Source organism: Dendrobates tinctorius, unplaced genomic scaffold, assembly GCF_039654945.1.
Source record: "Dendrobates tinctorius isolate UK_male_01 unplaced genomic scaffold, ASM3965494v1 ptg000060l, whole genome shotgun sequence".
In the NCBI taxonomy this organism is placed as follows: domain Eukaryota; kingdom Metazoa; phylum Chordata; class Amphibia; order Anura; family Dendrobatidae; genus Dendrobates; species Dendrobates tinctorius.
This window is the reverse complement of record NW_027361728.1, coordinates 91,179,301-91,206,086: the sequence shown is the minus strand read 5'-3', so window position 1 is coordinate 91,206,086 and position 26,786 is coordinate 91,179,301. Positions and strand designations below refer to the sequence as shown.

General features: G+C 45.1%; 1 protein-coding gene across 1 annotated transcript in view; it reads left to right on the top strand.

Moving 5' to 3' along the window:
• The window catches only part of LOC141092829 (phospholipid scramblase family member 5-like), a 138,545-nt gene that overhangs the window by 7,758 nt on the left and 104,001 nt on the right, over positions 1-26,786 (top strand). The window contains exons 2-3 of the mRNA XM_073579154.1: positions 14,731-14,885; positions 18,159-18,201. Coding sequence (XP_073435255.1) covers positions 14,731-14,885; positions 18,159-18,201 — 198 coding nt within the window. The remainder of the gene's footprint in view (positions 1-14,730; positions 14,886-18,158; positions 18,202-26,786) is intronic.

Here is a 26,786-nt window from a genome sequence, read left to right as displayed (position 1 = left end):
CCCTGAGCTCCAGACATTGCAGGAATGTACGCAAGGGATTCCAGTAAGGCTACTTTCACACATCAGGTTTTCGGCGTCAGGCGCGATCCGGCGTCGTGCCGGAATGCCGGATCCGGCAAATGTTTTGTAAAACCTGATGTGCCGGATCCGGTTTTCTGCCGGATCCGTCTTGTTCTTGACAGACAAAACCGGATCCGTCTCATCCGGTTCATCCGTTTTTCTATCCGTTTTTCGACGGATTACGCTGGATCCGGTTTTTAAAATTGACCCTTGTGGCCTTCCGAACGGGATTGGCTACTGGAAAACTATATATAGCATGTTCCTACAGCCCTTCTTTGACAGGTTGTAGAGAAGAAAGTGCAGGTTGGAGAGAAGAGCAAGTTACTGGCGAAGATGGATGTTGTCATTGGAAATATTACCACTAGAAGTTCTGTGACGGTTTCAGGGACAATTTTCCACTATACTTTATGTCACCTCAAGGCAGAGTACACTGGGATGACAGAGTGTGAAAGATTTGTGCCCTAACCAAACTTGTGTACCTTCTGGACCAACAGTATATACCTTTGCCAACCAAAGTTGGCTTTCTTGTCATGGTCTTAATATTTTTACCTTTAGGCCACAGGTGTGTACCTGGTTGTGTTTTATGCAAAGTATTTCACCTTTTAACAAAAGTTGTGTACATTGGTAGGAAATCACCAACAATAAACACAACTTTTTAGGTGAAATACTTTGCTTCAAACACAACCAGGAACACAACTGTGGCAAAAAGCTAAAATTTACCCACAGTTATATACCTGGTTTTGAATACCTTTTTACCTTTGAAATACCCTGTATTTAACCTTTTTTTTAAACATAGTTTGCCGCAGAAAGAAATGACAGACAACCATTGTGAAACGATAATTTAACTTTTATTTAAAAATTTTTTTTTTTTTTGTAAAATGTTTTTAAAGTGCAAAAAACTTTTTTAATAAAGGTTTTAAACCCAATGGGCATTTTTATTACAAAAAACACACATTACAAATCTGTGTACTGTGGGGTGGAAATACTGCTGGAGGGGCTGCGGGACACTTCGACACTGGGTGTGTGGAGAGAGGACTGGGATCGTGGTGGGGAAGGAACAGTTAGAGGTGAAGGTGTGGAAAAAGCTACAGAATGGGTGGACATGTGGGAGGCAGAAGAGGTGGTGGGCGGTGGAGTGGAGGGTTGGGCAGGGACTGTAGGAGCAGATGATGTTGATGGAAAGTTGTATGGGGAAGGAGTTTGGTACGGGGAAGGAGTTTGGTACGGGGAAGGAGTTTGGTACGGGGCAGGTTGCTGGAAGTGGGGAGATGTCTGGTACTGGGGAGGTTGCGGGTACTGGTGAGGTTGCTGGTATGTAATAGGAGGGGGAGGATGGAAAGTGGCTGGAGGGGGTGCAGATGTAATAGGAGGGGGAGGATGGAAAGTGGCTGGAGGGGGTGCAGAGGTAATAGGAGGGGGAGGATGGAAAGTGGCTGGAGGGGGTGCAGGTGGAGGAACTACAGTGGTGGGAGGTGGAGGTTGGGAGGTAACCTGCTGTAGAGCACCGTGGCACGAATGCATTACATGCATCTGCTGGGTAGGAGATAGTGTTGCCATGCGCTCCACAACAGACCTGAAAAAGGTGTGGTTTGGCGAAGATCTTGCTTCTGAATGCATGGTTTGCAGAAGTGTCTTCACCTCCAGAATGCTGGAGTTGATCTGCTGAAAGCCTGCGGAGATTTGCTCTGACAAGACTTTTAGACAGTTCTGGAAAGATGCATTCAGATGCAAGAACTCTTGCGCATAACTCTTTTCCTGACCCCTCTGCCGCTGCCGCCCAGTACCCGCAGGTGTACTAGAGGTGGCAGGGGCAGAAGGGTGGGGTAAAGGGAAAGCGATCTCCTCACCAGCAGCTTCATGTAATGTAGGCGGCCACGATGCTCCTGTGCTGGTGGATGGGACAGATGGGTCGAATGTGTGGGAAGGCTGGGAAGGTGCAGATGTACCGGGGCGGTCGAAGTGTCCCTCGGTGCCGGTCTCCTCAGGGATCGCCTCAGAAGGGTCCAATCGTGCAGGCTCCCGAGTGCTGCTCACCGTGCTGTGGAATAAAGAGAAAAAAAACCAATTAAAATACTGACATGGTATGGCCCTGGCTGAAAAAAAAAAGTTACATCTAACATTTTTTTCACATGTGGTGTGTAATATTTACCTTCTGGTGAGCATTGTTTCCCGGAGGAACGACAGGGCTTGTGCGTACTTGTACTTGCTCCTGCGTCCTCCAGATCCACTCGGGGCCCGCATCTCTTTATTGAACTCCTTCTTGAAACGATCCCTCACAGACCGCCACCGATTCACAATTCTGTTCCCTGAAACGAGAAAGGAGTGGTTAGTATACAACATCAGTGTTTCACAAACTCCAGTCCTCATGGTTCCCAGGGGTCATGTTTTCAGGATTTCCATAGTAAATAGAAATCCTGAACACATGATCCGTGGGGACCACGAGGACTGGAGTTCGGGAAATACTGGTTTACATCAAGCAACCGGTACTGTATATACTTACGCTCTTTAATCTGGGCCCGAACATCGAGGTCCTCCCAGCGGCCCACAAGGAGCGAACAGATTTCCTCCCAGAGTCGTCGGGTAATGATCAGGTCAGCGTGGCGGCGGTCAGCCATATTCCAGAGCGGCTCCCTTTCTCTGACGAGATCGATGAGGCGGTCCACATCAATCCCTCCATCCTCACCGTCAGAGTCGGGAGCACGCTGTGAAGGCTGTTAAAGAAAAAGACAAAAATAACATAATTAGCCTCCACAAAAGAAATGAAATAAAAAGTGCAAAAAAACAAAGCAAAAATATTTATACTTACACGCTGGTGACCGCCGCGTTGCTGTCGCCGACGACCCTGGGAGGCACTGCGAGGACCTCTTGGCCGAGCACCAGATTGGGAAGACTAGAGAAGAAAACAAAAAATGTTATGTCTTTGGATGTAGGCATTTGTTTGCTGTGTGTGGTCTGCAGAACATTGTTTTCTATGTGTTGTGTGTAGTGTGATGTTGTGTTTCTGCGTTTGATGCAAAAAACATACCAATTGTGAGCCCACTCCAGGTGTCTGTCCACCCCTTCCTTCTTCTTCTGGGAGCTCCTCTTCATCTTGTGATTCCTGTTTTGAAATAAAAGGCAATGAATAGACATATATTACAGAGATGATGGATTTTGGAAATAAAAACTTACCGTCAAACGCTGACGATGCGAGGGAGGGCTCCCAGAAGAAGATGTGCTGTCCTGTTGATGGCCAGACTCCATGGCTGTGGGTATTGCTGCTGCTGTTGCTGCTGCCAGTGATGCCATTTCTGCTGCTGCTGCTGCTGCTGCATCTCTTTGGCGGCTGTTGAATAAAGAGAAACAAAGGGCATTGGCCTTTTGATCTTGATATTCCATGGCCCTAGTTTGGAGGAATGGGGGATTTGATAATTACCGTCTCTCATCTGCTGCTGGACTCCCCTCCTCAGCATGTTCCATTTGCTGCTCCATTTGGGGTGGTGCTGATGGTGCTGCTGCTGCAGATGTCTGCTGCCTTCTCCTGCTCCTGGTTCTTGGCTTGGGTGGCATGTTGGGTGTGGCTGAGGGTCCCATTGTCTTGCTTTTATATATCTCCTGTGGGCAGAGCTACTGAGCATGCTCAGACCAAAAAACTGGATCCGGCCGCCGGATCCGGCTTTCGCCGGATCCGGCGCATTGCGGCGCTCATAGGCTTTCATTGTGTGAAAAAGCCGGACGCGCCGGATCCGGCGTGTCCGGCTTTTTCGCCGGAGACAAAAAACGTTACAGTAGCCGTTTTTTCCAGACGCCGGATCGCGACACATTGCCGGATCCGGCGAAAACCGGATGAAACGCATGGCCATCCGGCGCGATCCGGCGCAAATGCAAGTCAATGGGGGGGAAACCGGATCCGGCATTGCATTTCGCCGGATCCGGTTTCTGTCAAAAGCGCCGGATCGCGCCTGACGGCGAAAACCTGATGTGTGAAAGAGGCCTAAGGCTTCCCACTTCTCCGAACGATAGATGCTTGCCCACTGCAATTTTGAACTTGACCTTGGTTACTGTACTTCTCTACTTTGCTATCAGGAAGCAGTTCCCTTTTCACTGGGGCATGCCCATTTCTCTATGGGTTAGTCCCAAACTTTAACTATGTCTGTCCCTATGTCTGTAGCTAACAGATATATTTTTAGAAATACTGTGCATTGCATTTGCATACATTAAATAAAGTATATTTATACTGTTTACCAAGTCATTCTTATCCTTTGGTCACTGCCTTATGTCCTAAAACGTAACCTATGTATTATATCACTTACATTAAACTTTACTCTTCCCTTATTCCTACTGCACCCTATGCCTAATATACTAACAATACTTGTTCCCCGTGATACATTAACCATGTTACACCTATAATGCTTATCACACTCAATGCATTATACATAACAGAATATATAAAACTGCATGACACAATTCACATTATAATATACAGCACAGCGCGATTGCTGTCTTCTGGGGTAGGAACACAGTAGTACAATCCACAACTCTTACGTTAGCATCTTCACAAGCATTTAATATTTATTTATTTTACTCAGTTACATTGCAGCACCATCCTCACTGTCCCCAATGGGGCTTACAATCGAAATTCCCTATTAGTATGTCTTTGGAGTGTGGGAGGAAACTGGAGAACCCAGAAGTAAACACGAGGAGAACATACAAAGTCAAAAGAGCTGCAAAGCAACAATGCCAAACACTGAGATACCTAAATTATTATTATTTATTCTAGCATGTAAAGAAAATGTGGTGACAGAGTAGGTTATAAAAACAGAATTTCATGAGGTATACTCCCCTTACACCTCAAACAATTTGCCCCCGCAACAGAGACTGGAGACAATATATTTATTAGGACTTTGCATAGTAGTCACCAAATAATTACACAATACCTCAGATACTAACACAAGACATCACACAATATTACCACTATATAGTCACAACATATACCCTAACTATACTGTATATCATCCCTATACCACGACCAACTATTATTATTACATATTGTATAATTAATACTACCAAAGAGTAAAAACAAAAATAATGTTATAATTAGAGTTGAGCGATACCAGCCGATACTTGAAAATATCGGATCGGAATGGATCGGCCGATCTTAAAAAAAAGTATCGGTATCGCCGATTCCGATACCGGGAACCAATGCAAGTCAATGGGGCCAAAATATCGGAATTAAAAAAAACCCTTTCTTTCCTTGTAGGTTAATTCTACATGAAGAAAAACAACTAAGAATAATGTAGAATGTATTGTGGGAGGTGGAGGAGACATTAAAGCCATAGAGGTTTAGCCCAATCAAATGGAATAGCAGGAATTAAACTTTTTTTTTAAAGATGTTAGGAGTTACAAAGATATTGACTATGTTAGCATCATTTATATTTTGCCAGACATGTATGTCTTCTTCTACTTCCTTTTTTTACCTTCTTCTTCTTCTTCTTCTTCCTTTCTTCTTCTTCTTCTTCTTCTTCTACTTCCTTTCTTCTTCTTCTTCTTCTACTTCCTTTCTTCTTCTACTTCCTTTCTTCTTCTTCTTCTACTTCCTTTCTTCTTCTTCTTCTACTTCCTTTCTTCTTCTTCTTCTACTTCCTTTCTTCTTCTACTTCCTTTCTTCTTCTTCTACTTCCTTTCTTCTTCTTCTTCTTCTACTTCCTTTCTTCTTCTTCTTCTTCTTCTTCTTCTTCTTCCTTTCTTCTTCTTCTTCTACCTCCTTCTCCTTCTCCTTCTCCTTCTCCTTCTATTATTATTCTACATATTCAGCTTCTTCATCTTCTTCCTATTCTTCTTCATCATATTCTTGTTTGTGTCAGGCATTCCTGTAGTTGTTATCTAGAAAAGTTAGAAGTTTACACCTTCCGTTCTGCCTGTCACAAAAGATTTACAACAGGATTTGTCCGCGTTCAGTTTGGCCTGCAGCAGCAGGCCTTTTCCAGGGGCACCACGAGGAGGAACGGACTCACCCCCATACACTGCTTAGTCTTCTTCTGCTTATAAATAAGATAATATAATTTGCTCAGAGTATTAGTCTTATGCTTAATGTTCTTCTGCTTTGTTTTTTTTTATGCTTCTTTGTCTTCTCTCTCTTGTTGTTCTGCATCTTGGTGGTTGTCTTCCTGTTCTTTGTCCTCTTGAACCAGCTGACGGTACTGGCACCCGGAGGGGCAGCAGAAGGAACAAGAGCCAATGGCACTACCGAGGACCAGCTGACGGTGCTGGAACCCGGTTACTAAGCAGGAGGTACCTGTGCTACAAAGCACTACCAAGGACCAGCAGACGTTGCCGGAACTCGGATACCGAGATGGAGGCACCTAGGCCAAAGGCTCTGACGAGAACCAGCTGACGGTGCTGGAACCCAGAGGGGTAGCATAAGCTGCAAGAGCAAATGGAAATAGCGAGGACCAGCTGACAGTGCTGGCACCCGGAGGGGCAGCAGAAGGAATAAGAGCCAATGGCACAACCGAGGACCAGCTGACGGTGCTGGAACCCGGTTACTAAGCAGGAGGTACCTGTGCTACAAAGCACTACCAAGGACCAGCAGACGTTGCCGGAACTCGGATACCGAGATGGAGGCACCTAGGCCAAAGGCTCTGACGAGAACCAGCTGACGGTGCTGGAACCCAGAGGGGTAGCATAAGCTGCAAGAGCAAATGGAAATAGCGAGGACCAGCTGACAGTGCTGGCACCCGGAGGGGCAGCAGAAGGAATAAGAGCCAATGGCACAATCGAGGACCAGCTGACGGTGCTGGAACCCGGTTACTAAGCAGGAGGTACCTGTGCTACAAAGCACTACCAAGGACCAGCAGACGTTGCCGGAACTCGGATACCGAGATGGAGGCACCTAGGCCAAAGGCTCTGACGAGAACCAGCTGACGGTGCTGGAACCCGGAGGGGTAGCATAAGCTGCAAGAGCAAATGGAAATAGCGAGGACCAGCTGACAGTGCTGGCACCCGGAGGGGCAGCAGAAGGAATAAGAGCCAATGGCACAACCGAGGACCAGCTGACGGTGCTGGAACCCGGTTACTAAGCAGGAGGTACCTGTGCTACAAAGCACTACCAAGGACCAGCAGACGTTGCCGGAACTCGGATACCGAGATGGAGGCACCTAGGCCAAAGGCTCTGATGAGAACCAGCTGACGGTGCTGGAACCCGGAGGGGTATCAGAAGTTACCCCTGAAAAGCAAAGTTGGCATGCCGCAAGCTGGCCGCAGTTACCGAATCACACAGTCCTACAGGGGGTGCTTGTCCTACTGGCACTACGGAACAAGCCTTTCTTACCAGAACCCGCAGTCTACATAGGAAGCACCTAAACTGCTGGCACCCTAGCCTCGGCTAACCCAACCGCAACACGACATGGCAACTTGGGGTGGCAAACTGACATTGACACTTCCCGGAAACAGCAGGCAGGGCTGGAACCAAGCTGGGCAGGAGGGAGTACCCGTGCCAAAGTCAGTTATGAGCAGCAACTGGCGATGTTGGAGCCCAGGACAAGCACTTAGCAGGCTGAGGCCTGATGTGCTGTCAATTGGGAGGCAGCAGGACAGATTGCCATCAAAACAGCAGGGGAACAGCTGACGTTACTGAACCCCACAAACACAGGAGCTAGTGTTTTACTCTGTGAAGACGGCACTTCCGAGCAACAACTGGCTGTGTTGAAGCCCAGGGACAAGCACGGAGCAGGCTGAGGCTGCATTGAAGAAATTTTAAGATCGGTTGTAGACTACTAATTTGAACCAAGCTCCACTTAGGCCTGTGGCTTCACTGATTTTCGTATTTCCCCTGTCCTCCAACCCCTCCAGTTACAGCTCCGAAGTGGCGTCTGCACAATCCACACTTGTTCCTGTGTTACAGGTGTTCAGTCCGGTCAGTTAATCCCCTGATGTGTGTCCGGCAATGTCGCCTGCTCTGTCCACATTCCCATAATGGGAATGAACCCCACTAACACTCTAACGAAGGTGTTTGGCTCTGTGGAGACGACACTTCTGAACACCAACTGACGCTGTTGGAGCCCAGGATTAGGCGAGGAGCAGGCTGGGGCCTACTGGATTTTGGCAGGTGAAGGCAGCAGGAGACTTGCCATCTCCACAGCAGGGGAACAGCTGGCAGTGCTGAACCCCACTAACACTCTAACGAAGGTGTTTGGCTCTGTGGAGACGACACTTCTGAACACCAACTGACGCTGTTGGAGCCCAGGATTAGGCGAGGAGCAGGCTGGGGCCTACTGGATTTTGGCAGGTGAAGGCAGCAGGAGACTTGCCATCTCCACAGCAGGGGAACAGCTGGCAGTGCTGAACCCCACTAACACTCTAACGAAGGTGTTTGGCTCTGTGGAGACGACACTTCTGAACACCAACTGACGCTGTTGGAGCCCAGGATTAGGCGAGGAGCAGGCTGGGGCCTACTGGATTTTGGCAGGTGAAGGCAGCAGGAGACTTGCCATCTCCACAGCAGGGGAACAGCTGGCAGTGCTGAACCCCACTAACACTCTAACGAAGGTGTTTGGCTCTGTGGAGACGACACTTCTGAACACCAACTGACGCTGTTGGAGCCCAGGATTAGGCGAGGAGCAGGCTGTGGCCTACTGGATTTTGGCAGGTGAAGGCAGCAGGAGACTTGCCATCTCCACAGCAGGGGAACAGCTGGCAGTGCTGAACCCCACTAACACTCTAACGAATGTGTTTGGCTCTGTGGAGACGACACTTCTGAACACCAACTGAAGCTGTTGGAGCCCAGGATTACGCATGCCGCATGCAGAGGCCAATGGGCAGCGGTTTTTATGGAGGTTGTGGACTACTACTGATTCTAACCATGCTCCACTTAGGCCTCTGGCTCCACTGTCTCTACTATTTACCCTGGCCTCCAACCCCGCCAGCTACATCTCTGAAGTGGCGTCAGCACAATCTACACTTGTTCCTGTGTTACTGGTGCTCAGTCCCATCAGTTGATCCCCTGATGTTTGTCCGGCAAGTTCGCCAGCTCTGTCCTCATTCCCACTACTGGTTATGGGAATGTGGACAGAGCAGGAGACCTTGCCGGACACACATCAGGGGATAAACTGATGGGACTGAGCCACAGGAACACAGGAACAAGTGTAGATTGTGCTGACGCCACTTCAGAGATGTAGATGGCGGGGTTGGAGGTCAGGGGAAATAGTAGAGACAGTGGAGCCAGAGACCTAAGTTGGGCACGGTTAAAAATCAGTAGTGGTTTGAATGTTGATGGAGCTGGTGACTTTGCCGTCCACACAGCAGGGGATCAGCTGGCATTACTGAACCCCACTAACACAGGAGCTAGTGTGTTTCTCTGTGCAGACGACACATCTGAGCGACAACTGGCTGTGTTGAAGCAAAGGGATTATAGTTCAGGTGGTAGAAAAATGAACACACCAGCAGACCTGGATACAGTTGCCAACCACTAATTTAGTCTGTAAGAGGAATGGCAAAGTCTTTGGAGATCCAGGCCTTGTTCATTTTCAGAAAAGTCAGCCGGTCAACATTATCGGAAGATAGTCGCGTGCGACGGTCTGTTAGTACACCACCTGCGGCACTAAAGACACGTTCCGATAATACACTGGCAGCAGGGCAAGCCAGCACCTCCAATGCATACTGGCTAAGCTCTGGCCATGTATCCAGCTTAGAGACCCAAAACTTGAAGGGGGAAGAGCCATCTGGGAGTACAGTGACAGGGCAAGACATGTAGTCTGACACCATCTGACGGAAGCGTTGCCTCCTGCTGACTCGAGGCGTCGCTGATGGTGTAGACAATTGTGGTGGACACACAAAACTTTGCCACATTTGGGCCATAGTGGTCTTGCCTTGTGCTGCGGCGCTGCCTCTGCTCCCTCTTTGTGCAGAGTTTCCTCCACTGCCTCGACGCACAGAGCTGCTTTGTAAAGCACTAGCAACAATGCTGTCGGGTGGAATGGAAAACATTATGGACTGCACCAGTGACTCTTCGTACTCCCGCATTTTACGCTCCCGGTTCAACGTTGGTATGAGCCTTTGTACGCTGTCCCGGTAGCGAGGATCTAGGAGGGTGTACACCCAATAATCAGCCGAGACGAGAATGTGGGCGATGCGGCGGTCGTTTCTCAGGCACTGCAGCATGAAATCAACCATGTGCTGCAGACTCCCAACTGCCAAAGAACCGCTGTCCCCTGTTTGAGGCGTGACCTCGGCCTGCTCTGCATCACCCCACCCTCGCTGTACATACTGAGTAGAGGTTTGTGTACCTCCCTCCTCTGGAGAGATGTCTTCCTCCTCCATCGACTCCTCCTCATCCTCCTCACAAAGTGTCCCCTGCCTAGGCCTTTGTGAGGAAACACGTAGCGCAGACTGTCCAGAAGCAGATGGCATTTGGGACTCCTCATCCTCCACCTCTTCTGAAACCTCATCCCTTAGTGCTTGCAGTGTTTGTTGAAGCAGGCAGATAAGGGGGACAGTCAAGCTGACTAGTGCATCATCTGCACTCGCCATCCGCGTGGATTCATCGAAGGCACGCAAAACGAGGCAGATGTCCTTCATAGAGGCCCACTCAATGGTGCTGAAGTGTGAACGGCGCACAGATGCAGCTGGTACTCCATGACTGCTGCCTGCTGCTCACACAACCGCTCCAACATATGTAACGTTGAATTCCACCGGGTGGGTAGGTCACATATGATGCGATGTTCCGGAAGGCCAAATCGTCGCTGCAGAGCAGCGAGGCGCGATCTTGCCGTGCTGGAACGTCGCAAGTGAGCGCACTCTATGCGGACCTTGTGCAACAGTGCAGCAAGATCCGGATAGTCCCTCAGAAAGCTCTGCACGACCAAGTTAAGAACATGTGCCAGACATGGGATGTGTGTGAGGTTGCCTAGGCCAAGAGCTGCCACCAGATTTCGGCCATTGTCACACACTACCAAGCCCGGCTGGAGATTCGCTGGCCCAAACCACACATCGCTCTCCAGCTTGATAGCATTCCAGAGCTCCTGCGCTGTGTGGCTTCGATTCCCCAAAGAAATTAATTTGAGTACAGCCTGTTGACGTTTGGCCACGGCTGTGCTCATATCGGTCGTAACAGGCTCCTGCTCTGCTGTTTCTGAGGAACTTGAGTAGGAGGAGGAGTCTATGTGTACAGACTGGAGTCCTGCAATCCGTGGCGTTGGAAGAACACGTACAGCGCCACTCTCCAGATCCGTACCCGGCTCCACAACATTGACCCAGTGGGCAGTGAGGGAAAGGTATCGTCCCTGTCCATGGTTACTGGTCCACGCATCGGTGGTCAGGTGGACCTTGCTACTAACGGCGTTTAGTAGCGCATGTTTTATTTTGCCCTCAACATGTTTCTGCAGGGCAGGGACGGCTCGCCTGCTGAAATAAAAGCGGCTGGGCACGTTGTATTGGGGGACTGCCAATGCCATTAAGTCCCGGAAGGTGTCAGTGTCCACCAGCCTGAATGACAGCATTTCAACTGCCAGAAGTTTGGCAATGCCAGCATTCAGAGACTGTGCTCGGGGATGGTTTGCCGAGTAAGGGCGCCTTTTATCCCATGCCTGTGCTACCGATGGCTGTGATGGATGGGAACGTGCTGCTATGGGTGTAATCTGAAGGGGTCTCCGGACAACAGTGGCAGAGGTTCTTCCTTGGCGATCCTGTGAGGAAGCCGAACCAGCAGTGTGTGAGCTGGAGGAAGAGGGCCCAACACGAACTGAAGAGGTGGTAGGTGGTGCTGTACGTTGGCCTACGTCTTCAGGGTGTCTCTGCAACTCCAACTCGTGCTTGGTGCGCACATGTTTCCACATATTTGTGGTATTGAGGTTGCTGACATTTCTCCCTCTTTTGACTCTCTGATGACACAGCTTGCATTTGACAAAGCAAATGTCATCTGCAACTGTGTCAAAAAAGGACCACGCACTGCAACTCTTGTGAGCGCCCGGTTTGCCTTTGGAAGGAGGAATGCTCCTAACGGGTGCCGAAGTGGAGGGTACAGGCAACCAAGTCTTCCCCCTCCCTCTGCCTCCTGTTTTGGCCGGTAGGGGAATCTCTTCCTCCGAGCTGCTCCCACCACCTTCCTGTTGCTCACGCCATGATGGGTCAAGGACCTCATCATCTTCCCTCCCCTCTTCAAACAGCTGCTTCTCCGGGGTTGTCTCGCCAGCACCGTACGCACCAGAAAGTGGCAACTGAGTCTCGTCATCATCTGATGCGTACTGAGGTGTGCTGACCATAGGCACTGGCCCACTCGCCTCTTCAGATTCAGAGGGACAAAGAAGTTGCGCATCACTGCATACTCCCTCTTCTTCACATTCAGGAATGCTGCTTGGCTGGCCCCCTCTTTCCAAGCCAACAGATTCCGAGAACAGAAGTAGAGACTGTGATGGCTCCTGTCCATGTCTCTCTGACTGCCTGGGCACTTTGGCAGGTGGTGAAGAGACAGATGGTTGCTCTTCGGTGCTCTGACCCTGAGAGGATGCGGAAGTAATTGAAGTCGATGCGTTAGCTGCCATCCATCCGACAACGGCTTCAATTTGTTCCTCCCGCAGCAGTGGGGTACGTTGAGGTCCTACAAAGCTGCGCATAAAGGACTGTTGCCTGCTAAAACTGGGGGATGCTGATCCACTGGTGCCCGCAGCAGGCCCAGAATCCCCACGTCCTCTACCTGTAGAATCCCCACGTCCTCTCCCTGCAGAATCCCCACGTCCTCTCCCTGCTGAAACTCCACGCCCACGCCCACGCGCCTTACTCCCTGCCTTCTTCATCTTGCAAGACTGCTTAAGATAGGCAAAAAAGTACAAAGGGGGGCCTTAGTGTGCTTATTCCTGAACAGCTGGTTACAGGTACAAGAAACACTAATTTTATGAAGTGTGTGTGTGTGTGGACTAGACTTTAATAGGAGCTGATGTGGCCTACACAAGTTCAAAATGTAGTGTTTGGTGAACTTTTTTTGTGGTTTCTTTGTTGGAAACAAACTCAAAGTATGTGAACAAAGAATTGAAACTGATAGTATCACCAACTTTTTGGAGCTATTACAATGCAGGCAGGTAACCTACAATGCAAAAGATGAGGCTCCAAAAAAATTGGGTAATACTAATCTGGCTGCGCCGGCAGGGCACAAGCCAGAAAAAAAGGCTCCTCTATCTACTCCTATATAGTGTTTGCAACCAACCAATGTTGATGGATACGGATGGATGCACACTAATAGGAGAAGAAAAAATGAGCTGCACTCAAAGACAAATATGTGTGAGGCAGTGACGCACGTTGAGCGTCCTACAACCAGACGTAGCTGCAGGACACTCTACTCAGCGTGAGCTGCACTCACACACAGTCAGAGGCCTCTCAGACAGCCGTCAACAGTGCAGCTAAGTGGGCACTGGCACTGACAGGCTGCAGAAAGGCTCCGCTGTGTACTCCTTTATAGTGTTTGCAACCACCGTAGATGGAGACGGATGGATGCACACTAATAGAAGAAAAAATGAGCTGCACTCAAATAAAAATATGTGTGAGGCACTGACGCACGCTGAGCGTCCTACAGCCAGACGTAGCTGCAGGACACACTACTCAGCGTGAGCTGCACTCACACACAGTCAGAGACCTCTCAGACAGCCGTGAACAGTGCAGCAAAGTGGACACTAGCACTGAAAGGCTGCAGAAAGGCTCCGCTGTCTACTACTAGTGTTTGCAACCAACGTATATGGATACGGATGGAAGCACACTAGATTGAAATTATGTAAAAAATGCAGCTCAAAAAATAAAAGATGTATGAGGCAGCAGTGATCAGTGTGACGTGGCTGCAGGACCCACTCCACAGTGTGAGCTGCACTCACACAGCCCTTGCAGACAGCTGTGAACACTGCTGCTAGGGCAAAGAAGGCTACAGTGGTGGTTTATGTAGCCTGGGTAAAGCACTAGATGTTTGGTGGAATCGCTATTTCTAACTGTCCCTCACAGTCTTCTACAGCAGCCTGTCCCTAACTGAATTCACAGCAGAGTGACCAGAAATGGCGGCTGCGGTGGCTTTTATAGTGCATCATGACATCATTTCGGCAGCCAATCACAGCCATGCCAATAGTTAACATGCCTACATGCCTAACAGGATGTGCCCACACTTCGGAGGATTCCCATTGGCTTAATCAAAGCAAGCAGGCTCATAGCATGATGGGAACTTCCTATTCCGATTCCGATTCCGGAATCCGATATGACAAAAGTATCGGAATTAAGTATCGGAATTCCGATACCGCTAATATCGGCCGATACCCGATACTTGCAGTATCGGAATGCTCAACACTAGTTATAATATGTTGTTTTGATGCAGCCAAACCATGACATATAATACCACCATGATTAGAATGGGACTGATATAATACAGAGAAGACAAGTGTGCACACAAAACTTAGGTGCAATTGCATAATGAATTCTAATGTCTACATAGTCCAATGCTCTCTATACTTTGCCTAGTATTGCCACCAATAGCATGCCAGGTTGGTAAAATGTGCCCCTAGCACTAACAATGTATGTCACTGTCCACATGTGCTGATCTGTGCTAATTAATTTCCATGTATGTCTTAGAGAGCTGAATGAGGCTTTACTTGTATAAAGAATACATAGTCATACAAGGAATAAATCAAGAACATCAATTACGCATACCTGTCTTTATTATTCTAGACATTAAATCCAAAGCAGAAAAGGATTTTGAGAATATTCTACCTGGTACACCTCAACTAGAGGATAGTGAGAAGAAGGATTCTTCTCCACCATGGAAATCTTCAGCTACAAAGCCTCAGTTCTTGGTCCCACCTGGTCTGGAATATTTGAGCAAGGTGACATTTTTATTTATTAGTTGTAGGTTTGGTCAAATGTTACTATACTAACATTTACTAAGCTTTATATTCACATTTATATCTCAGTCCCAATGTAGACACGTTGTATTTTGTATTCCAGTTTCCTCTTTCATGACTTCTCAAGAACTCAAATGCAACATGAAAAAGAACAATACATTGTTTACCTAGACAGACAGTTTCCTCTATCGAATATAATCATTGTTTCTAACATCTCTTTGCCACCGGGTAACCTCTCTTGTTTAACTTCACATTCTTACAAGCTTCTGTCATCTTCAGATCAATTTTTGGGATGGTCTGCCATACGTCAACATTGCAAAAAAGAAATTAGATTTACATGGAATAAAGTAGGGTTACGATCTTTAAATTTGAGGACAGTTAAGTTACAGCCCATATTGGCCTTGCGGCCAAAACAGTGGATAAGAATAACAATGCTCATCTTTGTGCAAACCGCCTTTCAGGCTGACACTGACAAGCTAGGTTAGGGTGTCCCTCAAAGCTCTTCTTCCAGCAGGTATATAGCTTTCAGTATATATTCGGTATATAGCCCCCAGTGGTTGTTCCACTCTGGCCAGGTCTATGCACATAGGGTAACCAAAGCATACAACCCCTCAGCCTGCTCTCCAGCTCTGGCAATTCATTCTAGACCTTCCAGACATCACTCAAGGTTATCTCGTAAGGGAAGTGCCCACAGTATAAAACATATCCTTCACTTTGTCCAGGCATGAGCTTACACTATTCAGCAGACTATTTCTCTCTCAGCAGGCCATCTTATCTGTAGGCCATCTCCTCTTGCATCAGATGGGTAGCGTCCCTCTCCCAGATGTTATGGCTCTGTTACACAAAGCACCACTCCAGGTCACCTCTGACATCTCCTGAGAATTACTGTGGGTGGGGAGCCTTCCTCTTCCACCTGTTAGACTTCTGACAACTTCTAGCAGCATTTACTTTCTTCTGCTTCTATATTTTCTCACTATCCCCTGTTCTGAACTGTAACTATCAGAGGACCTTACCTGCATATTCTGGGGTGTATGTGCACCACACATTGATGCATGACCAAATTAATCAGCTCACTAAGGCTGGTTTCACATTTGCGCATCTGTGCGCAGCGTTTGATCCTCATAGATCCGCATGTGTCATGCGTACATATCTTTAACATGGTGTACGCATGGACATGCGTATGCATGCGTTGTTTCGCGGTGCGTTGCGGGGTGCGGCAAACACAACACGTTGCTTTTTTAGGAGTCAAAATTCTCATAGATCCGCATGCGCATGCAGATGAGTGCGTGAAAAAAACACTTTACTGTCTATGGGAACGCATTGGTATGCAAGGACATGCGTACACATGCGTACTTCAGACTGAACATGTCCAGGAAGTTGTTTTCACTTCCACTCCTAATATGTCCTATTCCCCCAATGTTTCCTCTGCCAATGTTTTTGACCCAATCCTCCAATTGACTGCCACTTCCCCTGTAACAACTTCCCCAACCACTCCTAGTCTACCTTCACAGCCCAACACGCCCCAGGTCCACAATGTAACTCTCTCCCACAGATCCCAAAAGTAAAGCCCTTTTTTTTCTTTTTTGTTATTCATTTGACAAATTTCCTCTTGCTATATTTGTTAATAAAAATTATTTTGGTTCACAATACCTGTTTCTTTATCTCTTTATTTAAACATGTGTGCATTGTTGAGTGAAGTATTAATGGGTGTTACAGTAAAGGTGTTTATTATTAAAGTTACAGTCAAGGTGTTAGTATTAAAGGCAGCAAACAATACAGGTATCCAAGGAAAAAAAAGGAAAAATTCTGCACCCCAACCATTAAAAATAGAAAAATTTTATTTGGCTTTTAAGCGATTTTAAAAATTGCGCAAAACACCAGAAACGCGTCAGGTGTTTTGCGCAATTTTAAAAATGGCTTAAAAGCCGAATAATGTTTTTCAATTTTTAATGGTTGGTGTGCCAAATTTTTCCTTTTTTTTTCCTTGGATATTTACTTCTTTTCACCAGTGGAAGCGTGCACCCACCTGTCTCATTTGGACCCAGCCAAGAACGGTTTGCAAGTGGATTACGTCTTGAAGCTCCCACACCTCCTCGTCCTGCAAACAATAAAGGTACATAACATTACTGGCACATAACATTACAGATCCATTTAACTTAGCGGCTTAAACCATTTCGTCTTGCCATGCCATGTGCTGGCGCAAAAAGTGCTATTTTAACCTGCACCGCTTACTGGAGTGAGGACTTTGCATCACATTATCTTTACAGGTACCTCTCTCTGACTTGTGCATTTACTATTGCGGCTACTCTGCACAGCCGTTCACAGGCTGCAATTTGACTTTGACTTTTTTTTTTTTAAGCTGCTATCAGGGAGAATTACCCTGCAGTATATAACCTGTTCAGTGATTTCAGGTTTTTACCCTCACTCATGCCTTTTTAGTTTGTGATTGTTCAGGTTGGAACTAAGATTGCCACCAGCATCTATATATATATATATATATATATATATATATATATATATATATATTCCCTTAAGCACTTCTTCTGAGGTCTTACAATTGTCTATTTCTAATTGCTATTTTCTCGCTATTATCCAGCTACATAAAGAGCACTTATAAGAGGTTTTTTTTTTGTTTTTTTTCTATTACCACCTAATTTAGATTTATGAGTGTTCCAAGCGCAACCTAATATTATGAGTTATATATGAATGATTGTTTCTCACCCAGTTGATATGTTTTTTGCTACTTCATTTCAAGTATGGTTCGCCGCTTCTGTTTTATTCTGTATTAAATGTCTGAATAAAAATACAATTTTACTCTTTTTGGAGGACCTCTCTCTTTGTTGTTTGGTATTAGGTTTCACGGTCCTCCGTGTTATAACCGTCAGTTTTGAGTGATTACCTCATCCAAATGAGCCAGACAAAACTTTTGTCTTGCCAAAATCTGACCATTCTGTATCCATTAAATGATCAATATTTCTGCATTGATGGCAATTTATTTTCTTAACCTAAACCACATTTTTGAAGGGTTTCAGCTTTCAAAAGAATAATTTATACAACCAATGGATGAATTTAACGTCAGGTTATAAGCTTTTATTTACATAACATGGATAAGCGACATAACTTCTGTCAGGGAGTGTATAGAGAGAGAGAGAAAATAGATTGGATTTTTGTATTGAGTAAGATAATACTTAAAAATGGCATATATAAGTAATAAATATATTTACTTTATAACTGAATTCAGATTTTTTTTTTCAGATGCAGCACATCATTATTCATCAAGAAGTGGAACTCTTAGGGGGTAAGTAACATAACATTGTACAGTTACAATGCGACGAGGACAACACATCAGAGACATATTAAGATGTTTATTTTCAGACTAAAACTGTGAATGATAGTTTAAGAAGTATCGCCCCCAATGATAGTGAGCGGATCAACAGTGAAACAATAGAAAAGGGAATACTGGGAGTTGTAGTTTCACAAGCTGAAGTGTAATACATTACTGACCCCCTGCAATTGAGCAATGCATAAGAACTTCTTTTTGTTGACCTAATGAGTCAAGAATAGTATTATAAACCCATCTCTACATATAAAAATGAATGTGTGTGTATCACCAACCAATCACGAAACATCTTTCATTTCACCAGAGCTGTTCAAAAGAAGCTGAGCTGTGATTGGTTGCTATGAGCAACAGTTTTCCTTGCAAATAATCACTAAGCATCTCTCATTTCACCAGAGCTGGTTAAAAGAAGCTGAGCTGTGATTAGTTGCTATGACAAATAGTTTTCCCACTTGACAACACCTCAGCAGACACTGACATGGTGGGAAAAATATAGCATCCCCGGAACATAAGCTCCCAGCCATTGTCTGCCCCCCCTGAAAGGAGCAGAGAGCACATGACAGAAATGAATCCCCCCTCCCTGCCCATATACCCATCACACATCCTCCATCCCATAGGCACATCTTCCCTCTTAAAGGGATCATTGGTATGGAAGTCAGAGCAAATCCATCCAGCCCATTGGTTTTGACCCCAAGCCTCTCTTAAAGGGATCCCCGGTATGGAAGTTAGGACAGTTCCACTTAGCTCTGTGGATCTGACCCTAGAGTCTTTTAAATGGATCATTGGTATGGAATTTAGGGCACAGCCACTCTGCGCTTTGGTACTGACTCCAGGGTCTCTTAAAGGGATCTCCGGTATGGAAGTCAGGACAAATCCATCCAGTGCTTTAATTCTGACACCAGGCTCTCTTAAAGGGATCTCCTGTATGGAAGTTAGGGCAAATCCCTTGGCGCTCTGATTCTGACCCCAGGGTTCTATTAAAGGGATCATTGGTATGCAAGTCAGGGCAAATCCACTCTGCGCTCTGGTTCTGATCCCAGGCTCTCTTAAAAGGATCCCCAGTATGGAAGTTAGGGCAAATCCACTCTGCGCTTTGGTACTGACTCCAGGGTCTCTTAAAGGGATCTCCGGTATGGAAGTCAGGACAAATCCATCCAGTGCTTTAATTCTGACCCCAGGCCTCTCTTAAAGGGATCTCCGGTATGGAAGTTAGGGTAAATCCCTCAGCGTTCTGATTCTCACCCCAGGCTTCTATTAAAGGGATCATTGGTATGGAAGTCAGGGCAAATCCACTCAGCGCTCTGGTTCTGGCACCAGGCCTCTCTTAAAGGGATCCCCAGTATGGAAGTTAGGACCGTTCCACTCAGCGCTCTGGTTCTGACTCCAGGCTGACAGATGATGTGTGATATTAGTGATAGTTGTCGAGTGACTCTGGCTGGCGGGATGATGTGGGATATTATGGGTAGTAGTCCAGTGGCTCTGGCTGATGGGACAATGTGGGATATTATGGGAAGTAGTCCGGTTGCTCTGGCTGAAGGGATGATGTGGGATATTATGGGTAGTAGTCCGGTAGCTCTGGCTGACGGGATGGATGATTTGGGATATTATAGTGAATGTGGCTATGCGGAATGGGCGGGGCTCTACACTCAGCTTTATATATATAGATATAATCATTATAATTTGTTATAACTAAAGGCCCTTTTACATTTAGCGATGCACCAGCGATCCGACCAGCGATCCGACCCGGTCAGGATCGCTGGTGCATCGCTAAATGATCGCTAGTGAGCTTTCATACAGAAAGATCTCACAGCGATGCAGCGCACGATACTTACCATTCACACACAGCGATCCTGACGTCCTCCCGCCCGCCTCCACGCGTCGCTCGTCGTCACAGCAGGAAGTCTCAGCAGGAAGCGCCCGACGAGAAATGGAGCCGGACATTCTCGCGCGATCAGCGATGGACAGCGGGGGAGCCGGTCGCTGGTAAGTATCACACATAGCGATATCGCTAGCAATATCGCTATAACGTCACAAAACCGGTGACGTTTTAGCGATATTGCTTAGTGTAAAACCCCCTTAACCGTAGTTAGTTACTATACCCGGGCAGCACCGGGCTCTTCAGCTAGTTAATTATATAAGAGTGATAAGAGGATTCCTGCAATGACTGTTGATAAAGAGAATCTGTCAGCAGGTTTTTGCTATATAATCTGATAAACTACCAAGATTTGTAACCCTAGCCAATATATGTGTGTCCCAAAAAGTGCACTTTATACAATAGAAAAAACGAAAAAAGGGTCAAAACAGTGCCACGATAGAAGTAATCAATACAATATATTAAAACATCATAATCTTTATTAAATACAATAATAAAAAGGGTAAGGGCAAGTAATCCCAGAAATACAGAGAGAAATTTAAATTGTTGGGTAAGCCATGGTGGGGAAACCTCAGAAAGTAAAGAGCAGAGTCATTGCATAGTATGCCATACATGTATAAAAAAAATGTATATAATTAATATGCTCATCCACCAATCACCCTACGCTCTTCTGCTTTGTGTATAACCCGGCCCACACCCTTAACTGGCAACTTCCTGTGTACACTTTCCAATGTAAGCAAGCTTCACAGTGGTGAGATCCATAGATTAGCCTGACTGACTACAACACACAGACTAATAAGTGATACATTCCTTGGAATCAGGGTATCAGAATAAATAGCCAAAACCTGCTGATAGTTTCCCTTTAACCCCTTTCTGCCATATGACATACTATCCCGTCCATGTGACCCGCGACTTAATTCCCAGGGACGGGATAGTACGTCATAGCGATCAGTGGCGCTCACATGGTGAGCGCCGCTGATCGCGGTCAGGTGTCAGCTGATTATCACAGCTGACACCCAGCACTATGTGTCAGGGGTGGTCACGGACTGCCCCCGACACGTTAACCCCTGGCACACTGCGATCAAACACGATCGCAGTGTACCGGAGTTTAGGGAAGCATCGGCAGGGAGGGAGGGGGCTCCCTCCGTGCTTCCCTAAGCCCCCCGGAGCAGCGCGATGTGCTGCGCTGCTCCAGGGGCCTCCTTCCCTGCAGGTCCCCGATCCAATATGGTGGTGGGGACCTTTGGGGACCTGCAGGGAGGGAGCCTCCTCATGCCTGCAAAGCGCCGGCATGAGGAAGCCTCCAGCACTGCCTGTGACAGATCGCTGATCTGTCACAGCGATCTGTGATGTGACAGATCAGCGATCTGTCACATGACAGTTATGTCCCCCCTGGGACAATGTAATAAAGTTAAATAAAAGCGTAAAACTAATTTATAAAAAAAAAATCGCTAAATAAAATATATATATATATATATATATATATATATATATATATATTTCCTAATAAATTCATTTTTTGGAAATAAAAGAAAACAATTAATAAACACATATTTGGTATTGCCGCGTCCGTAACGACCCACGCTATAAAACAGTCTCATTAGTTATCCCCTTTAGTGAACCCCTTAAAAAATAAAAATAAAATACAAAGCAAGAAATAATGCTTTATTATCATGCCGTCGAACAAAAAGTGCAATAAAGCGCGATCAAAAAGACGGATATAAATAACCATGGTACCGCTGTAAACGTCATCTTGTCCCACAAAAAACGAGCAACCACACAGTGTCTTCAGCAAAAAAATAAAAAAGTTATAGCTCGCAGAATAAAATGATGCAAAAATAATTATTTTTTATATAAAATTGTTTTCATTGCATAAAAGCGCCAAACAATAAAAAAAGACATAAATGAGGTATCACTGTCATCGTACTGACCCGAAGAATAAAACCGCTTTGTCAATTTTACCGCACGTGGAACAGTGTAAACGCACCCCCCAAAAGAAATTCTTGAAATGCTGGATTTTGTTTATTCTACGTCCCAAAAATTGGAATAAAAAGCGATCAAAAAAAGTCACGTGCCCAAAGATGGCACGAATAAAAACGTCAACTCGTCCCGCAAAAAATAAGACCTCACATGACTCAGTGGATCAAAATATGGAAAAATTATAGCTCTCAAAATGTGGTGATGCAAAAACTATTTTTACAATAAACAGCGTCTTTTAGCGTATGACAGCTGCCAAACATAAAAACCCGCCATAAATAGTAAATCAAACCCCCCCTTTATCACCCTCTTAGTTAGGGAAAAATAATAAAATTAAAAAAATGTATTTATTTCCATTTTCCCATTAGGGTTAGGACTAGGGTTAGGGCTAGGGTTAGGGGGTGTGTTTGGGTTAGGGTTGGAGTTAGAATAGGGGGGTTTACACTGTTTGGGCACATCAGGTGCTCTCCAAACGCAACATAGCATCTGATCTCAATTCCAGCCAATTCTGCGTTGAAAAAGTCAAATGGTGCTCCTTCCCTTCCAAGCTCTGCCTGCGCCCAAACAGTGTTTTATCCCCACATATGGGGTATCGGCCTACTATGGACAAATTGCAAAACAACTTTTTGGGTCCAATTTCTCCTGTTACCCTTAGGAAAATAAAAAATTGGGGGCAAAAATATCACTTTTGTGAAAAAAAATGATTTTTTTATTTTCATGCCCGGGCGTTATAAACTTCTGTGAAGCCCTTGGGTGTTCAAAGTGCTCACCACACATCTAGATAAATTCCTTGGGGGGTCTAGTTTCTAAAATGGTGTCATTTGTGGGGGGTTTCCACTGTTTAGGCACATCAGGGGCTTTCCAAACGCAGCATGGCGTCCAATTCCAGCCAAAAAAGTCAAATGGCGCTGCTTCCCTTCCGAGCGCTGCCATGCACCCAAATAGTGGTTTACCCCCACATATGGGGTATCAGCGTACTCAGGACAAATTGCATAATAACTTTTGGTGTCCTGTTACCCTTGGAAAAATAAAAATTGAGGGTGAAAAGATCATTTTTGTGGAAAAAATGTGATTTTTTAATTGTACTGCTGTACATGTTTAGGTACATCAGGGGCTCTCCAAACATGACATGGCGTCCGATCTGAATTCCAGCTAATTTTGCATTGAAAAAGTCAAATGGCGTTCCTTCCCTTCTGAGCTTTGCCATGTGCTGAAACTGTGGTTCCCCCCTACATATCAGGTATCAGCGTACTCAGGACAAATTGCACAATAACTTTTGCAGTCCAATTTCTCCTGTTACCCTTGGTAAAATAAAAAAAAATGGACCTGAAGTAATTTTTTTGTGAAAAAAAGTTACATCTTCATTATTTTTTAAACATTTAAAAAATTCCTGTGAAACACCTGAAGGGTTAATAAACTTCTTGAATATGGTTTTGAGCACTTTGAGGGGTGCAGTTTTTAGACTGGTGTCACTTTTGGGTATTTTCTATCATGTAGACCCCTCAAAGAGACTTCAAATGTGATGTGGTCCGTAAAAATAAAATGGTGTTGCAAAAATGAGAAATCAATGGTCAACTTTTAGCCCTTATAACTTCCTAACGAAAAAAAATTTTGGTTCCAAAATTGTGCTGATGCAAAGTAAACATGTGGGAAATGTTACTTATTAAATTTTTTTGTGTGCCGTATCTCTGTGATTTAAGGGCATAAAAATTCAAAGTTGGAAAATTGCATAATTTTCTAAATTTTCGCCAAATTTCCATTTTTTTCACTAATAAACGCAAGTTATTTGAAATAAATTTTACCACTAACATGAAGTACAATATAGGATACAAGAGAACACAGAATAACAGATTTGCAAAAATTCTCTGCAGCCAAAAATATGGCAGTGATCCGCAAGTGCTGGAGAATAAACACAGGGTATTTAGTCGATACGTCTTTTTGCAAAAAAATGTATACCAAGCTGCCTCATCAACGTCAAGGTAACCCGTGTCGAAGCAGTCCCTAGCTAATGTATTAAAAACCTGAACATCTGAACAGTGTCTAATATGAACAGGATTCAGACAGGCCGCTCCACAGTATGGGCTTATGGTCTGAGATAGCTGAAGTACAATATGTCTCGAGAAAACATTGTCAGAATCACCAGGATCCATGGAAGCGTTTCAGAGTTATTACCTAATAAAGGGACAGTGGTCAGAATTGTAAAAATTGGCCCGGTCATGAACGTGCAAACCACCTTTGGGGGGTTAAGGGGTTAAATCCCCAAAAGAGTCATACATCTATGGGGAACTGCATGATCCTGAAAAAAAAGATAGTTGGTCCATCAGAGACCAAAAGTAAATAGAAATAAGGCTAGGTTCATACAGCATTAACCAGCCCTATCAATGCATAGCGTTGACGGGCTGCGTTAACGCTATAGCATAACGTGATATGCGTTATGCTATACCGCTAGCGCTGATGATTCATACCGCGTCCGAGGCTCCGTCAGTGCTTAACGGCACATCGCGAACGTGTGCCACTTTACGGCATACGTTACGATGCGCTAGTTAATGGGAGGCTATAGCAGCGTTAACGGACTGCGTTACACTGCGTTATAACGCGGTGTACTACAGTCCGTTAAATGGCCTGCCATAGCGCAGTGGGAACCCGGCCTAAGTCAAAGAAAATATATTTTAACAAAAATAAAATAATAATGACATTAATTATATTATTACAGTAGAGAGTAATAATTAGGGACATTAAATATAAACTCTATATTCTATAGTTAATCTGCATAGCATTATTTTTATTACTACTTTATTAGTCCTTATTCAGATTCATGTGCCTGTAAAAAGGGCTCATGGCAAATATTAATATTTATATTTTTATTTTGGTGCTGTCTAACCACCACAACATTGCCAACAAAAACCTTAGACAGAGCTACTTAGTGCCTATCTTTTGTCTTATCACCTTTCTATGATTTATAGGGTAAATTTGCATGTTATTGTTTGATTATATAATGTGGCTTGTGGAATGGGGATCCCTGCACAGATTGTCATTATTAGTACAATCCCAATTCCAAAAGAGATGGAGCGATGTGTAAGATGTAATGAAAACAAGTATGCAATGATTTGGAAATCTCTTACAGCGATATTTTATTCACAACAGAGCATAAAAACCATATCAGAAATTGAAAGTTAGACATTTTTACGTTTTATTATATAGAATTAACCAATTTAGAAACTGATGACAGCAGCAACACAGTACAGTATCTCAAAAAAGTTGGGACATGGTTAACAAAAAGCTGGAAAATTACATGGAATTAATGAAAAACAATTGGAGGGCTAATGTTCAAGTGTTAAATGGCTGTGTATAAAAAGCACAAGTTAGGCCGGGGTCACACTTGCAAGTGTGATGCAAGAAACTTGGGTTAGTCTCTCACATAGATGATACAGGAAAGATGTATATCTTTGTACCGTGTTAGCCAGTAGATAGAAAAATATTCAGGATTGAGAGTCCTCAGTAGTTGATACCTTTTAATGGCTAACTGAAAAGATGGTAACACATTGCAAGCTTTCGAGACTACTCAGGTCTCTTCATCAGGCTAGACTAATACAAAATCTGAAGTCACATATTTATGCACAATACAGCCTAGAAAAAATGCAATAGATAAGACAAGTGACGTGAAGTAGAACTATCAATATGGGAGAGGGAGAAACATAAATATAAACATTGGACCAGTTCATAGATAAGGAGTCCGGATGTTTTATGGTCCTCTGATTGGGGTCTAGTTTTGTGTTGTGAAGCCCCCACACGGTTTTAAAAGGAAATTCCTTAATTGATGTAAAAAGACATAAATCCATGTGACACATTCATTCCAGCACTGAGAGTGTCAAAGTTCGTCATAAATTTGTACTCCCAAACTCGTCTCTCTCCCTGAGAATTGAAGTTACCTTTCAATACCAGTAATTTCATATCCACGCTGCTGTGATCAGGGATATAGAAATGTTTTGCCACAGGTAGATCCATTCTTTTTTCTCTTATTGTGTGAAGATGAGCATTCATCCTTGTTCTAAGCTTTTGCCCTGTCTCCCCCACATACGGACTCCCAGTTGGACATTTAGTACAAATAATTAAGTACACCACATTAGATGTAATGCAGGTGAAAGTACCTGGGATCTTGTAGTCCTGATGTGAGTTGGGGATCTTTATCTTGTCCGTGGTCATTATAAATGGACAGGTTTTACATTTTTTCTGGTTGCAAGGAAAGGTTCCTGCAGCTGTTGGAGAGGACAGGGAGCTTCTGACAATGATGCTTCTTAAATTTGGGGGGCTGCCTAAAACACAGCAGTGGGGGGTCTGGAAAAATGGATTTTAATTGGGCATCTTTTTGTACTAAAGGTTGTAATTTCCATGCAGCTCCCCTTAGCACCTCCAGATTTGGATTGTAGGTGACTACTAGAGGCACTCGGTTATCTTCTTCTTTAGCTTTGTAATTTAGCAGGTGATTCCTTGACAATCTGGTGGCTCTTGTAATTTGGTTTTCAATTGTTCTTGGATGGTAACCCTGATTCAAAAAGGTCTTTTTGAGGCGACCAAGGTGTTTGTCTCTATCCATGGGGTTGGAACATATACGATTGTATCTGATGGCTTGGCTATAGATAATAGAGTTCTTTATGTGTTTTGGATGGAAACTGTCCCATTTAAGGTATGTTGGACG